General features: G+C 35.7%; 1 protein-coding gene across 1 annotated transcript; it reads left to right on the top strand.

The window, feature by feature from the left end:
• Nucleotides 1-1,373: 1,373 nt before the first annotated feature.
• LOC148876923 (very-long-chain aldehyde decarbonylase GL1-9-like) lies at nucleotides 1,374-8,284 on the top strand. Its single transcript, XM_088978491.1, has 2 exons — nucleotides 1,374-2,351; nucleotides 7,306-8,284. Exons 1-2 carry the CDS (start codon nucleotides 2,121-2,123, stop codon nucleotides 7,846-7,848), a joined length of 774 nt encoding a protein of 257 aa, XP_088834617.1. The 5' UTR covers nucleotides 1,374-2,120; the 3' UTR covers nucleotides 7,849-8,284.
• The last annotated feature ends 9,327 nt before the right edge of the window (nucleotides 8,285-17,611 follow it).

The following is a 17,611-nucleotide window of genomic DNA, read 5'->3' on the forward strand; positions in this document are numbered from 1 at the left end:
AAGAAAACTTGCTCACTCTCCTCGACGGGAATATAAGATTGAAAAGAACTTTGGTTACTGCAAATATGTCTTGTAGCACATGTGTCCACTTTTCATTCCTTGGAGTTTGCTAGCACTAGCAATAGGATATTACTTTAAGATGCAAGATGACAGAATAGTAAATGCAAGAGTTAGAGGTTTTAGTGACTGAGGTGTGTCTGAAACATTGTTCTTAATCAAAATCTCATATTCTAGATCAAATCTGATGTAGTACAAGAAATAAGTGGTGGAATTACACAATAAGTGAAAAAATAAGTACTTATTCCTGAATTATTTAAAAAATAAATAACATTTGAGATACTTATTCATAATTTTTGGGATGAGTCAGTCCCTAAAAATTTCAAAATGCCTATACTACCCCTGCAAATGGAGAAAATCCTTTGTCTTCTCCAGAGAGGGGGCGACTGACTTCTGAAATGACCAACAATGACTAGTGGTGGCTCGTTTTCGAGTTTCTTTGGTTTCTCTTTGCATCCAAATTCCCTCTTTCTTTGTATTTTTTAATTTTTTTTAATGCATGGCCTTATTCTCTACATTTTATTCCAGATCTAGTTTTTTGAACGTAAAATCCATTGGAAAAATCGCTAGCAACCAGGTGTTCGAGGTAAATTGGAGTTCAGGCGATAAATCGAAAGAAAATCAGGGTGTTGACAATGTAGGTACAATGTGGAAAAATTTACCATTAAGCCACTCATCTTTAAAAACTGTGGGTTATAGGCTTGTACGGTTGTGCCATTAATGGATGGTGTAAATGTAAATTTTCAACTCCTTTTGAAGCCTAAAGTTTCCACAATTGCATGCATCCATGCGTGTGTACGTGTATACGTGTAACAAACCTCTACCACGTTGTATTTTGGATTTGGAAACGAACGTTGTATTTCGGAAACAAGCGTAGATTTTGGTTCTGGTGAAACAGAAAGATCTTTATTCAGTTTAACGGTGCAAGTCGAAACCAGAAGCGGATCCGAGATCGGCTTCGGTCACTGTAAGGTCCGTTCGAACAGCCTTTTCAGCTTTGCATCGGAAACATATCTGTATACCACGTGCTAAAACGAGAAAGGATCTGCTGCTCAGAAGCCAAAGTCTACATGGCCTACATATTCAATCACGAGTGATGCTCACTAGTACGTCGTCAGGGACGCAATACACGTGGCGAATCCAAGGATCACAAAATACTGTGAGTTTGTCACGTCAGCCACCCAATCCCTATAAGACATGTCAGTTCGATTGGCAAGTGTTCGCTGATGACGTGGTGTTTCCTTATTGGCCAGATGTTGCGAGTGTAAGTGCATTACTGCAGATAGATAGACGATATGAACTCTACTCTCCCTTTCGCCCTCGATAACATCATAAGAATCAATTTTTCAATTTAACGAGGAACCATTTTCGACGTCCGATTGGAATCTTCTGATTCAATCGTTTGCTAACACACCAACAGAAGAAGGAAATCCGAAGTCCAACAAGTAAAAGATTAAAGATAGCTGTTGGTTTTCCAATTCCAGCTATTTTCCCGATAATTATCTCAGATATTTTTACATTTTTTTCAATTTCTTTTTTTCAAAGTTCTTCTCCGGCTCCTCCAAACTCCAAAGCAACTAAAAAAACCGTCCCATCTTATGTTATGTAATGGAAAAGAACCCTAGAGATTTCGCAACTTTGAATTTCCCATGGATCTGCAGACAAGTTCGAATCTTTCCACTCTTCTCAGAACAACCATCGTTGCTTCGTTCTGAATCCTCAAGTTTACTCCCAATGTGCGCTAGATCTATTTGAAAAACCTCTTCTGTATGCTGAAGTTTTTTTCAGGGTTGAAAAGCTCCTCATCGAGCCGGAAGGTCTATAATTGTTGTGCAATTTCGATATGGAACCTGAGCTCAAGTGCAAATTGGGAAGAAACCTGATATGGACTTGTTACTATTGATTGCAATATCCTTTCCTGTTTAGGTTCACGAGTTACAAATTTTGTCCCCGTTATTTTCTCTGCGATCTTGAGTGGAATGCGGTTTCAACGTTTATGATTCACTGTGAAATTCCGCCACCATTTCTTGAAATTCCTGTTTTTCTGCTAATTGAGCAAAAAGATGGTTTTGTGGGAAGGGTATTTGAGTGACGAAGCGATGGGCACTTTCGCGCCGATCGTACTTTATTGGTTGTATGCTGGAATTTATCAGCTCTTGCCGCCGTTGGATCAGTACCGCTTGCATACCAGAAAAGAGGAAGAAGAGAAAAACTCGGTCTCCCTTTCTGTGGTGATCAGGGGTGTTCTGTTGCAACAGCTCGTCCAGGCCACAGTCGCCCAGGCACTTTTCATGGTCAGTACCTGAATTTAGTCAGTGGTGCTGTGTGGAGTATCTTCTTTCTTTCTTCCTTCCTCCCTTCCTTATTCATTGATTTTGAATCATTATCGTGTTTCTCGATTTAAGTATGAGTATCTTTTCTGTTGCTTAAGAATGTTGTTAAAAAAGATAAATATATGGGCCACTCTTTAGATGCGGAAATGGAAGTTTGATTATCATTCTAACTGCATAATAAGTCAATGAATTGCCTATCTAGAGTATGCCTGGTCTTAACTTTCATTAGCGTGCCTAACCTCTAGCAGGTCTATGGCTTCCATGGAAGTATTTGGCGACTCTTAAAGAAATCCCGAACCCCTCTAGGCAGGCAGTACTAAGGAGTAAGTCTCTCGGCCATGGCTACTATGCCTTGGCAGGTACTACATTGGAGTTGATTTCTTGGCCATAGTTACTGAGTCCATCCCTGTATGTTGCTGGTCTATAAATGACTTATTGGTCCAGTCGAAGTTTAGCTGGATAAGTTTATGAAGATGTAAAAGCTTCCATAAAGAAGAGGTATTTGTAGGGCTGTGAATCTATGGAGCCAGCTAACTGGCCATATGAGCAAACCCCTTGTCCACTTCAGGCATGCCCTCTTACCTTGTATTGGACTTTTCATGTCTGAATGGCAACTGTTGACTTTCCTCTCTCTCAATAAGAAAGAATGAAAAAGAAATCAATTTAAAAGAACTAGAAAGTTACTAACTTTTTCATGTGGCATAAGTCCATTAGATTGAAACCTTGCAGTGAAATTCATGGCCCTGCAACCAGCAACCATGTGCTGCTGCTGTGTTGCATTTAAACGGAAGAATTAAAATCCAAACCCGACTAACTGGAAAGTGAACTTGTCAACCTGATATGGGTTACAGTCCAAGCTTACATGAATCTAGTTTGTTTGACCCTGTTCTCTAGGATTAGGTTGAGTTGTGCATGGTGACATTGCACATTTGTTACTATTCTTTTTTGCTCATAGGTCTATAAGAACTAAATTGAACACTTTTTTTTTCTTTTTTTATTCATATGCTGCCAAATATAGTAACATATGGTTACGTAAGTGCACTGCTGGGCCAGTCAAGTTCAATTTGAGGCCTCCAAAGTTTACACTGTTAAGAATTTATCCACTGTTCTCTTAGATAATTTCAAATGTTCTTGTTTGAAGTATGATTTCTTTTCCTGATTGTATATGATCCTGTCGCCTTACAAGTTAATGATGTCACTCTGCTACTATATAAATCAATTTGGATATTTTATTGCCAACTCTGATTCTTCATCTCTAGTGTGTTGCCTCTGTTCCTTCATGGATCTTATACACATTAGCCTTCATGTTTAGGTACTGTTGTTCTTGTTTTGTAGTGAAATCCTTGCCCTCCAGTTCTTTTTGGTCAATCTTAGCCCTCAACTTTAGTTAGTTCCATAATATGTTATTAAATGGTTGCAATGTTCATAGTGGGAAAATGAACATTTAACTGGTTCCTTCATAAACTTGGTGAAGAAAAATTCTTTTCTGTAGGATTATCTGATCATCATCCCCTAGGAATTGGCATAGGTAGCTTCAGAGGGGCTGTTTGATAACGACTGAAGTTGCTGAACTGAACAACTTATTGCTCTGTCATCTAGTGGATAAAATAATTAAATAATAAAATATTCAGGGTATAGAAATCTACCCAACTTCAATTTCAGCCATGAAGGAACCCACAACCTCCTTAAACTTTTCACTGAAAGACTAAACACTAAGCTTTTCTGTTCAGCCATTTAGTTGTATCAAATGGCCTTTGAGTAAAATTGTAAGTCCTTGCCCTCGAAATCAAATGGCATGCTGCAATTTTCTTTGTCTTGGTTCTTTGAATAAAGTGGTTATACAAATACCCATATCCAGCCACATAACTAAAATGCTTCCTGGAGGACGTGGAAAGAATTGTTATTTTGCATCACAGTGGGTAGAAATATTTTTTTATGCTGAAGGTTTTATATAGTTATAATTAACTAGAATGTGGTATCTTTTTTCCTGCTTGGTCCCTAGATACCATGATTGTGATTCAATACTTTATTGATGTTTTCTATGGTTGCAAAATTAGTAGAAGTCATTTTATTTTGGCAGTTATCAGCAACTTGTGGCATGACATGAAAAGGTTTGCTCAATTTGTCTAAGGGTTGAACCCCATCAACAATGTTTTAGTATCATGGACTCACTTGTTGGTCTCATCCAACTGTTTAAAGCCAATCCCATGGGAACATGGTTAATATGTTGGTGCAGATGATTTAAGATGCAAGCTGGATTATTTGTAGGTTATAGGTTAACAGTCTAACTTGGTAGAGACGAGTTGTGAAACCCGGCTGAATATAAGCACCTGCTACTTTACCAACTTACCAAGATGGTCAAACCCAGACTGATGCAAATACCTTTATAGAAAAAAAAGTAAACAAAGTTTAGTAGGTTCCTGATGCCCTTTTTTTTCCTTCATCAAATAGTGTGAAGTCTCACCCTTTTAATATGACTGCAACTGAAGCTAACCAAATATTTCCCCTCCCACAACCAGATGCTTCATTATTCCATCTATACACTTCAGACCTTCAAACTTTCTTTTGTTTTCTTGGCATAGGATTTTTTGTGTTCCAAGTATTAAATAGTTTGTATTTTGAAAATGTCAGCTTGTGTTGCTCGTCTGTCAATTGTATAGTTCAAAAAGAACAAAAAGGAAAAGAAAACCTAGAGTTGAAGGTTTCTTGTTTGCAGAGGTGTCTAGCAATCCTTGATTTGAGGTCTGCATTTAATTCTCTTTGAGTGACACTTGAGTTAATTACGAAAAGATGCATGCTAAACTGCAAATAGTATCTTGTTGTGTTGCATACGTACATCTCAGCAAATATATTGAAACAATTGATTACTGAACCCAATTAGAAATAATGGAATGATCTAGGAGCGCCTTATCCTTGCAGATTATAATATCTATCGGATGCCTTTTGGGTGGACTTGAGTGATATTATTTAACTGATCCAAATAAATGATAGAGTAAGATGATTGTTCCTGGGAGTATATACAAGTATATCAAACCTTAATTTACTAAAATAAAGTTTTTCTCTGCTCTGATGGATCCTTATGATAATAAACATTTTGCTATTGGGAAATATGTTTTAGATGTTTCCATCTATACTTGTGGGCACTTTGTTCTTATGGGCGTTGACATTGAGAATTTGAGATTGAGTATTATCATATTGTTTGTATAATAGAATCATAGGTTTGTTGAGTCTGTAGAGGTTCTAGCTCCGTACTCTTCTTATGGCTGCCACATCCTAATATCTAACATCAAATTTAACATTAGAAAGGGAAGGACCTTGTGTTCTGGGTCAACACCTTTCCATGGAAACTGAGGCCAGCAAACTCAATGGCAGTGATCGACAGACTTGATAGGGAATGGGTAAGACGCAAATCATATTGGGGGATCATCAAGGTTGGTGAGAGAGCAAGCAGACGTCTCATCATTATATTATTCATTATATTATTTATTTATTTGTTTTGTCACCTTCTGTCCTTCGAGTTGTTATATTTAATATAGGGTATTCTACTTCTGATCATAATCATCTGAAATTAAAGAAAGCTTCTATTTAATGACAGATAAAACACCTCATAGTTTCTCCTTGTTGATTACTTGATTGATCTATGAAATCATATAACTTGTAAGCAAATTTATCTCTGAGAATCTCATCATTTCTTTCAGATTTACAAAAATAGAGCAGATTGTCTATGGAGTAGTTTTAATTTTGCTAGCTGATCAAAAAATAATTCTGCATGGACCTACAGGCACACTTGTTCCACACTTGCACCTCTTTATCACCTTCCTAAAAAGGCTGTACACTCTGCCACCATGAAAATATTTACCCTCCATGTTTTAGTTTTTCTTTTCTTTATTTTTTTTCTATTTTCCTCTGTCCAATTCCATATAGAAATGAACTGCTTGATGCTGATTCAACAAATAAGATGAACAATGATCATGAAATGTGCTGAGGTGCTAACCTTCTCTTGCCTGCTTTGTGAATGAAATCTAATCTTGTTCATGCAGGGTCATCAACATGATATTTTTGTTTGTTTGTTTTCAAATTTCATTCACTTATTTCTTCATTGTCACTTTCTTTCTGGTTCTCTCTTCCTTAAGTAGCAGTTCAAGTCCAACTATCAAGTTATTGTAGATTGATATGTAGATGTACATCAAGAGCATAGGACAAAAGATTCTATGTTCATAGCTGTCATGATGTCTTGGTGATTCTAATTGATAATTCCATTTTCCCAAGTGATAAAAAACTTCACAAAGGAGAACCTTAATTTTAGGTTCTCTAATTTAAACATACCAATTAGCAATCATATAATTTGAAGAAAGATAGCAATGCTCTCTAATAAAATAGAAAAGGTACATACATAAAAAGAAACCGGATTGCAATTGAGCCCAACACAAATGACCCCTGTTAACCCCCTGTTTTGCTAATTTATAGCTACTCCATTAGCCAATCTTTGAACCCATTGAACTCTTAATTGTCTTCAATAATTAATTTGTCCAAGTTCATCTCTCTTGCAAGATGAACTCCTTGAAGTACTGCAAAGAGCTCATCTCTCCAGCTGTAGTATAAATTTCATGACTAATCAAATTATTTATCTTTGCTACTGATCAAGAAGGAAAATAAGATTTAACCTGAAAAATGTAGTGCATGTGTCAGAAGCAAATCCATTGAAAGATTGGTTAAATTCACCCATGAAATTTTCTGGTTGTTGTGGTCAGAAAAATATCACCTCTGAACCCCAACCTCCTGGACTAAAAAATATAAAGTTCACTCACAAAAAGGTTCTCCATGTTAAAACTCTTTTCTTGAGCATCTTGATTTCCTTTGCCTTCTTCAGTAAATGACTTCACCAATTGATAGCGACTACTGGGTTTTGGTGCAGTTGACCTCGCGGACAAGTTCATCTGGGATCACGGTTCAGCCCTCCATTCTGGTTCAGCTGATGCAGATCGTTGTTGCAATGCTGGTCATGGATACATGGCAGTACTTTGTGCACCGCTACATGCATCAGAATAAGTTCTTGTACCGTCATATTCACTCACAACATCACAGGTTAGTTGTCCCATATGCAATTGGGGCCCTTTACAACCACCCACTTGAGGGACTCCTACTTGACACCTTTGGAGGTGCTCTCTCATTTCTGGTATCTGGAATGACTGCACGGACAGCTGTGATCTTCTTCTGCTTTGCTGTCACCAAGACTGTTGATGATCACTGTGGACTCTGGCTGCCTGGCAACATCTTCCATCTATTCTTCCAGAACAATACTGCCTACCACGATGTTCACCATCAACTCCAGGGTGCAAAATACAATTATTCGCAGCCATTCTTCCCAATTTGGGATAAAATTCTTGGAACCCACATGCCTTATCATCTTGTGAAACGCCCTGAGGGGGGCTTTGAAGCCAGGCCAGTGAAAGATTAATGTGTTGATGAACCATCTAAGAATCCCATATTCGCATGTGTTGAACTGTTGATGTCCAGCCAACCTTTCTCTGCTTGAGACAATCCCAGATTAGCCGATTTGCACCAAGATGTGGAAAATCACTGCTATAAATTGTTTTGTGGCCGAATATTTCAGCACTAGTGGATCGGTCATTGATATTTAATTAGTTCGTTGGTTTGCACTTGCCTGTCAGTGTTTTTTGTGTAGTTGGCTATGTTAATAGAACTCCAACTACCCAGGGATTTGTACCTTTATTGCCACCAAGTTATTTTCTGTAGTATATTTTGTAGGTATTTTACTGCACTTCTAGCCGTGGGGAATGGGGATTGATGTACTTAACTTTGGAGAACTATTAAGAGCTTCGTTTCGCACAATATATAACCATGTGCACTAACCATCAATTTCTTTTCCATTAGAGGCATCTGTTCTAGTACAATTCAAGAATTGCTCTGTTCAAAACATATTGAAGATGGTTTACAAATATAATTTATCCTAATATTGTTTCTTTCTCCGGGGAATGGGTTGATTAACAAGGGTGCTCAGAGATGTATTGTGTCCATGTTGATCTTGTGGTCATCATGGGAAGGTTGTATTTGGTACCATTGTTGTTTCTACCTCAAATATTTTGATTTGACCAAATACAAATTGGTAAGAAATATGTATCGTCATATCACATTAGTAGCACTTTTTAATTAAAAAAAAAAAAAAAACCATTATGTGGGAGTCTAACGAATAAGGGGGGAAAAAGGCCGATGGTTGAAATGCCAAACTTGATGTAAGAATGGAAATAAATAGGGTTTATTAAAAAATATATATAAATATCACTTTGTATTAATCAAATGGCAACATGTAGGGTGTCTATGAAACTCATGAAAATTGCCCTTCTCATTCAGAACCCACCTAGCACCCTTGATCCTAAACGTAAACCCATTTAATTTTTCATTCCAATTTTCCAAACCCATCATGACCCATCTGACCCGATTAACATTTGGCATATCTATTATTGATATCATTCTTTTAATTTGAAATTCAAATTTAATTATCTTAATTAATGCTTATTAAATTCACCCTAATTAACTCTTTTTAACACTCCATTTACCATAGGGTAAAATATAAAAACCTCCTGTGAAGTTTCTAACAATCATAAAGACCTCTCCTGAGTATGGGTGGATTCAAATCGAGCCGAGTCGAATACTTGGCAATTCAAGCTCGACTCGTAGGAATAGTATCAAGCTCGAGCTCGATTTAAGCTAGAAACTTGAGCTCGAGCTCGACCATAAACCAAGTTTTCTTTTGAAAAATAAAAATTATATGTATAAAATTTTTTTTTTTTTATTTTTTAGACAAAAAATAAGAAATATAAAATTTATTTAATATTATATAGAAAAAATAATTATAAAAATTATTTACTGTTATACATAAAAATAAATATATTATTTTATACAATGAAATTATTTATTATATGTATGTATGTATGTATTATTTAATACTAAGATCACGGGCCTCACGAGCCGAGTTTTACTTGGGTCAAACTCTGCTCGATTACCAAACGAGCCTATATATTGAGCTCAAAGCTCAGTTTAAACCGAGTTGAGCCAAGCTTTTCACGAGTTGAGCTTGAATAACTCATGAAGGGCTCCGCTTGTGGCCACTCCTACAAAAGCTTCTCTATAGTATTGAAAGAACCTGTAATTATCTCCCTCTTATTATTGTCTTGGACAGAAAACCTTGGCCAAATGTATTACTTCCAAAAGAATTTCAGTTTTAATTAAAAAATTCACCAAGTAATATTGGAAAAGAATAAAGTAATTTTACTGTATAAAAATGTAATATCTAGTGAAGTTTGGAATAGCAAATCTGACATTTTTAATTATATTGAAATATGCCTTATAAGTTGTAAGGGTAATTTTGTAATTTGAAGTTTCCATTACTGGGATAAAGATGGAAGAGGGGCAATTATAGGTTTTTGTGAAACTACAAGGGAGGCTTTTGTTAAAGTAAAAATTAAGGGAAGGCTATTATGATTGTTAGAAGCTTCAGTGGAGGTTTTTATATTTTACCCTTTACCATAATTGACTCCATAACTAACCTTATTTAAGGTACCACTTATAACATTAATTAGTTATATTAATTATCCCCATCTCATAATTAACTCTATTAGTTCCATTTAAGTCTATTTAAAACTAGTCCTATGTAAAAGTAATACGTTGCTAAAAGGATTTCAACCTGAGTTGCTTATTCTAAATATACAAGTTATATTGATAAAAGGTACAAATATATATGAAATACAAGTTTATAAGCAATAAGTTTTAGTTTTTAAGTATTAAATAAAACAATAATTAATCAACTAGCAATTATAAATATTTTACATTTCATGTTTCAAAATGCAAAGTTCTAAAATTATTAAAATGACCAATTTAGAAGAAAGGAAACATATGAAGAATCATCCGTATAAATGATATCATTAAATTTACGGCCATCCAATAGTTTAGAAGAATGGAAACAACTTAATTGATTTGAGATATGCTAAAAAAGCCAATACAAAGAAAATAAATCCATTAGAAAAATAAATGAAAAATAACAAACTTGAGACATTAGATTTAAAATAAAAAAAAAATCCCACTTGATTTATCCAAGAGAAACTAATAAATTGATTGGCCCTTTTTTGCATTGAACTCTCTTGCAACAGTAAAAGAACTAATAGAACAATTGATTTTTCATATATTTTGAGCCATAAAACACACACACACACGCACATTTTTGCATTTACACCTTACACCTTGAAGCTTGAGGCCTATGCCTCATTTTGACAAAGGCTTAATCCCCACATCAAAGTTGTGAGGCTTAAGTCTGAAGGCAAAATCTATACACCTCACCTCAAGGCATAGGCTTTACACCTCAAGACTTAAACCTTTTAAACCAATGATGGCCCTTAACCTATAGAATTGAGAGAGAGAGAGAGAGAGAGAGAGAAAGAGGTGAGTTAATGAAAAGAGACAATGAAATAAGTCTTGAGAGTGATTAGCTATTTGGGTTAATTTGTTCAATTTTAAAAGCAATACAAAAATTAAAAATTAAAAAAAAAAACTATAAAAAGATAAACATCAAATTAAAGGAAATAGAGAAATTGATGACCCTCTCAAATTTATTGCATTTAATTGGATGGTGGGAAAAGGTTTTCCTCAAAAAAGTAGATGTACAAATAATACATGGACAAGTCATAATATTTTGTCCTTTTGTCTTGCATAAGCCTAACAGTTTTGGTTGGATCAATAAAACAGAGGATAACAAATCTTGAACTGCTCTATCATATTTTTATTTAATGGGGACAAATCAACTTCAGCTTTGCCAAAAATGAGGATGTGGAGAGGTTTAGGCCCTGTTTGGCTCGATTCTCATTCCCCATAATGAAATTCTAAAATGAATAAGAATGGGTATAATGAGAAAATATTATTACAAACCAAACACTTTTTCCAAAAAATGAATTTTTTCAGATTGACAAGTGCCCTATGCTGCTCATTTTCATGCTTCAGAAAACTCTATGTTAGCAATTATAAAACCGCCAACCTAGATCTCCAAACTGTTGGCATAGATATGTACCGATGAATGGCCGATGGCTAATGTCCGCCGAGGTAAGTTTCCATGGAAGTCCGCTAGTAAACATCTATGGCAGCAACTTTGTAGGCATATAGTTTCTTCAAAGAATGAAAATGCGTGATTATTTTTCATCCTGTAGGCAACCTCAATTTTTGTGATATGGCTGATTTTTCATTCTAAAAAGAATGAGGCCTATGGAAAGAATTTTGTAACCCAAGGCTCTAATTGCCCATTCTTTCCCTAAATGAGTAAGAATTAAAAGAATGGGACCCAAAGCAACGAGCCAACACTACAAGAAAAATGGTCTAAGGCGATGGTTGCATGACTGTCGTCTTAGGTGTGAAGAACAACGCCTTAGATCTAAGGCAACTTAGGTCTCATTTGACCACTGCCTTAGGCTAGTCTAAGTTCTACTTGCCTTCTTCGGTGATGGTCCGAACCGCCGACTTAAGTCCATTTGACCACCGGCTTGTAACTTGTTTATGGCTAAGTCGGCAGTTGCATGACCACCGGCTTTGATATTTCTTTTTTTTTTTTTTATACTAGCTTAATTTCATAACAAATCTCAATTTAATACTTGTTTAATACAAATCTCATGACAATTTAAGTAAAAATGCAATTAAAATCAAAATCTATTAATTGAATTATTAATTATTATAATATCGAAAACAAATTGTCTAAATACAATATCCAATTGACATGTAAAAGTACAAGGAATTTAAAAAAAAAATCACTTTCTCGGATAATGTAGAACATCTTCCAATGCAAATCCACTTAACATAATGGTTGAACCTGCAAATCATAACATATAAATTGTTAGGGAATGGAGTATGTTTATCATAAAAAATTGGTCAATGCTCAAAATACAAGATCAAGTAAAATGATGTGAAAATCTTTAAAAGAATATTGTTTTCTCACTTTGTAAGTGCTGACTTTGGCCAACTTGGAAGTTTGATACTTGAGCTGCAAAAGAATGTTGGTTTAAATTATTTATAAGATCAAAATTTTGCAACCGATGAAAATTAAAAAAAATGCAACTGATAAACAATTTAAAAAATGCAATGTAGGCAAAGAATGAGAAAAACTTTATGGAGGTTTAAACACACCATTAAGAAAGTGAACTAATAGTACAAATGCAAGAAGGTATAAAAGAATATTGCTTTCCTATGATGTGAGGGCTAATTTTGCTCTTAAACTTAGACATTAATCTCAATTATTTGACACTTGAATCACAGTTAATCTTTGCTATAGCAATTAAGAAGAGGAAGGTCTTTGCTAATGGCGCAAAACTATTTTTGACTAGGATGAGTAAGGAGAGCAGATTGAATGGCATCCTTCCAATCCCATAGCCTAAAGAGTTGCTATGGCTCATTGATGACAACTTTGATATAACAACCTTGCCAAAGCAAAGCACCCTAAGAGACGTATGCATGTCTCTTTGAACCCCTTTTCCCTAAAAAAGACATGCATGTGGTCAATTAATAAATCACATGATATGCACATGACCTGTTTGGATTCATTTGCATAAAAATGAATCGGATTAGATTCTTTGCCCATTAGATTTGGGTTGGATCAAACTTGGACTATTTGCTTATGGGCCCATATTGTGTTGAGTTGGATTGGACTATAAATTAGTCCATTGACACCCCTATTGATAATAGTTCATATAGTCAATTAGGGCATTGACAACAATTATGAATGAATTGGTTGCAATAGGAGTTTCACGTTTCATTACAACTGACAACTCAAATTGGGTTACAATTGGCCCAATAGATATCCCCTACCTGTACCCATGCAAGAATTATGTTTTGACATAGGAACTTAGGGGTAGAAGTGAAGGATCCGAGTATTACCCATGCAAGGATTATGTTTTAACATCAGAAAGAAAACGATAGAACAGAGGTGTAACGAGAATCTATTAGATTTTCCCTATTAATAAAGTTCTGGTTCAAATGTTTTGTTTGAAGCAAAATTAAGTACGTAAATGAAACAAATAGGAAAAGAACATAATGATCAAACAACAATTGCTTACCTGGCCTTTAGACTATAGTTTGATGATGTTCCACCATTTGCAATTATCTATTTTGGAGGAGATGACATCCCAAACAATTGCTTACCTATCATTTGCCTCATAACAAGATACTACACAAGACCATAAATGATCATCCTCCCATCAAGGAGATCGGCTTCAATCAGAACAAAATCCGTTCGAATACTGTTCGAACAGCCTTTATAGCCTTGCATCGGGAATATCTCCGTACTTCTATGTTTTATTTGATGGGGAGATATTCCCAATGCAAGGCTATGATGGCTATTAGAATGGACTTTGCTTTGACTGAATTCTGTTTCCCCATCAAGACCATAGATTGTACGTTCCACACTTGTGCGGTTATGATTCCTCACTAAAGTGTTACCCTTTACAAAGTAACTAAAACTAAATAGAAAGAAACACACTTTAAAAGCAGTTGCATAGGTCATGAAATCACCACTTCTATCAAATGGACCAATTCAAACCAATTCGATCTGAATCTGTTTCTCACCTCTCAGTTGTCAAACAGTGTTGCTACTCTTACACATTGAAAGGAAGTGTTTCAAATTTCCAAATACCACCTTAGTGGTTTTTGCAACTCTTGGAGTTCATGCATGCAGATGGTTTCTCCTTTGGTGGCAATAGCTTTAGCTGCCCTCTCTCTCTCTCTCTCTCTCTCTCTCTCTCTCTCTCTCTCTCCTTGTAAACCCCCACCCAATCAAAGAATCTGCAACTCTATCATATAGGAAGTATATTCTCTTGCTTGGTAGTTATGCATATGAAGCTATGACACCCATGCTGAACCTAATTTGCAACCAATTCTACAAGTTCTTGGAATCAATGTAATTATCAAAATAAGGTCTTGGAATTATGGTGGATTTTAGATTTCCCAGGGAATACTGTCATTTATAATTTGTTGGAATCAAGGTGGAAGTTGAACTTTAAGTCAATTATCTCCTCTTAGAATGCACCTAAGAGATCATGAACTAATGGTAATGCTTACTTCAACATATACTTTCACAAACAATTGAAGCCAGATAATATCAACTTAAGAATAACTTCTATGAGATCTCTGAAGCTTTGACTCTTTAGTAAGCATACAACAACCTTCACACCAACTCTAAGATAATGCATTTAAGAGACAAAAAATCAGAGCAGTATAGTACTGCTATATATGTTGAAAGAAAACTTAATAGAGCTATTGAAAATTTCAATTGCTTTTGGAAGTATGGTATTGCAAATGGTTTTATTAGGGGTTCCTAGTGGTTATTTTCAGTTTTCACAAAGAAAGTCATAACTTATTGTTTTCTTGTTTATTCAAGGTTGTAGTTGCACTTGGTTTTTGCTAAAAGGAATTCCAATGCTTTAAAATTAGTTTCATTTCCTTTTTTTTTTCATTTTACTTTCTTTGCCTAATCTCCCCATCCTAGTGGAAGCAACCAGTTCAAGTTGATTAAATGATGCCTTTGAGGAAAGTATTTTGTTCTTTTTTCCCCTTAGTTGACATGTCTTGTTTTTCCCTTGGGTCATGCTTGATAACTTCAATGAAGCCTCACAAATCATATTTGTATTACTTGGTTGCAACATATTACCTAAATTGTCTCTATCACCAACCACCTGATTTGCCTCAAATAATGGCTTTGTTGCATGAGTGGCTCACGTTGTGTGCCACTGGAAACATAATCATCAAAATCACATTCATTTGTGATGGTAAGGCCAATTTCATCAGATATCATCCCTTGTGACCAAAAGAACTTGTAAGTTGTAGGGATGTCCCTATCAAGCTTGAGAAGTGGATTATATAAAGGGGCTGAGATTAAAAATACCCCTGAACATTCACCTTGGACACCAAATAGATAATAATTCACATACAAATATACAAAAAGAGTAGTTTTAAAATTTACAAAGTTATCTTACAACTACTCCTTTGATGTTAATGAAACTTATTAGGAAAAAAAGGAACCAACTCTGTGAAGGCACCCCCACCAATCAAGGAACCACCCGAACCTGAATAAAGAAAATTCTCAGTAACATTCTGTATGCATTGGACCTATTAAGTTACTTTAGAACTGTTACCTCCTACGGTACTACTTAAACAGACAAGATCTGATACACTTCCTTTTTCCAGGGCTGGATGCTTTAAACATGTTACAGAGGAAACATCTTTTAATAGGGCATTCTTCATTTGGAAATTCTTAATATAAGAAGACCTCTGAGGACTATTTGTCCTTGACTTGTCTAAATCAACATCCTGAGGCAAGAATTCAGTTAGTTCTAAGAATCCCAAGATAAACATTCATAGCTTTTAGGTTATATTTTATTCAGAGCTCTAATTGTTGCAGAAGTTGGTCATCTAAAACTTTGATCAACATCAACTGTGAGAGGTAGTATGGGAAGAAAAAATGCCTATATTAATATTATTCCTTTTAATTATTAAAAAATAGTTACTTTATATGAGATCAAAACAGAGCATTCTTTATATGTAGCATTTTTAAGCATTCCAAATCACAATCAATCCGTTTGTTGAAGCGGTGGACGACACCTAGTAGGCGATTCATGGCTGCTGCCTTGTGCCTGAGAGTGTTTGGAAGCTCATTAAAACTTAAGATGGTTAAAAATAGGGGGAAGGAAAAATAAAGACTAGCGAATTCATAACACAATGCATATCCAACAACAGAAGAGAACACCTAAGGCCGAAATGCAAAGAGATTAGTGGAACATGCATGGAGCAAGGTACCGACCAGCTGACATCTTGATGATGAAAACGAAAAGTTCCTTAGAGATACCACATTGATCAGTTAGTGTAGTGTCCAAGAACCCAGAAGTTGAGATCATTTCTTAGAGTTAATTAGAGGAGATAATTTCAAAAACTGATCAGAGCTCTGCATGCATCAAAGAACAAAGTAGCTACTGTAGTGGTGCTGGAAACCAGCTGTTGTGCATAGCTACGTACCTAATCCAGAACAAGAGAGATATTCCCAATGTGTAACTAACCATGGATGATAAGGCCACAAACCTCCTTTGCTTCTCAAAATTTTTCTACTTTGGATGGACAGTGTGCATCTGCTATCTTTGACTTATCTCTCTCTCTCTCTCTCTGCAATTTCCTTGTTTTCTTCTTGTTACTTCCTCTTTGAGCAGTGTGAAGTGTCAACAGACACCATAACCATAGCTCGGGGAAGTAAGAAAGAAGAATCGCCAACAAAAAAAATCTCTTTTAGGTCCAAACTACACACAATAGTGATTGGGCGAATTGGACCAATTTCTTTATTTATGGGACCTCTTGCCTACTCCGCTTGACTAGACCCATGGCAATGGCATTGTTTGTTGTCTCGGAACCTTATCTATGGGTGATCAAGTCGTAGCCATTGACATACTTGATGCATCTCCTGATTTATTGATATCATGAGGATTCAGATACAGTGTAGTTTTGTGCTTTAGATTTTAATTAACTTTCTGGCATTAATGTTTGAACTTCTCTCTGTAAAGATAAAAACATATATAATAACACAATATACAAGAGCTCTACTTCCGATCCGCATAGTTAAAATCAGGAGTTTACAATATTTTTTCATATAGAAAACTTTCAAATCCTTTTTTCTTCTTTCAATTTTCAAACAAGGGTTTTCCCTACACTTATTCATAGCTGGGCTGGGCTTTGCCTCTTTGTTAACAAAAGAAAATGACTAGCTCAAGCCTGAACTTGGCCCAACCATTGGGGCTCGAATCTGCTACCCACAAGCTCTTCTCACATCTACATCCATGAGACATTACAGCTGCGAAGCGGGAGCATCTTCCTTGTCATTCAAGGGGAGATGGAGATGTTCCCAATACACGGTGGTGGTGATCTATGCGTAAGGATGTGAGAACAATTTGTGAGTAGCAGATCCGGAATGCAACTATTGGACCTAGATTTTGAGCCCAAGCCTAAAACTTATCTTATATGGATGATCATGAACTTAATGCCTTGTACTATGATATACACTAATCAATAAAAATTCATGAATTTTTACACGGCGAAATCATTGTTCATGTGGCTAATGATGGATCAATATATTATGTGCGAACACAGATCAAGTTGGAATGTGTTGAAAGTGATTTTTATTAACAAGCTTT

Source organism: Nelumbo lutea, chromosome 1 (assembly GCF_056320005.1).
Source record: "Nelumbo lutea isolate HS-2025 chromosome 1, American lotus-T2T, whole genome shotgun sequence".
NCBI classification, from domain to species: Eukaryota; Viridiplantae; Streptophyta; class Magnoliopsida; order Proteales; family Nelumbonaceae; genus Nelumbo; species Nelumbo lutea.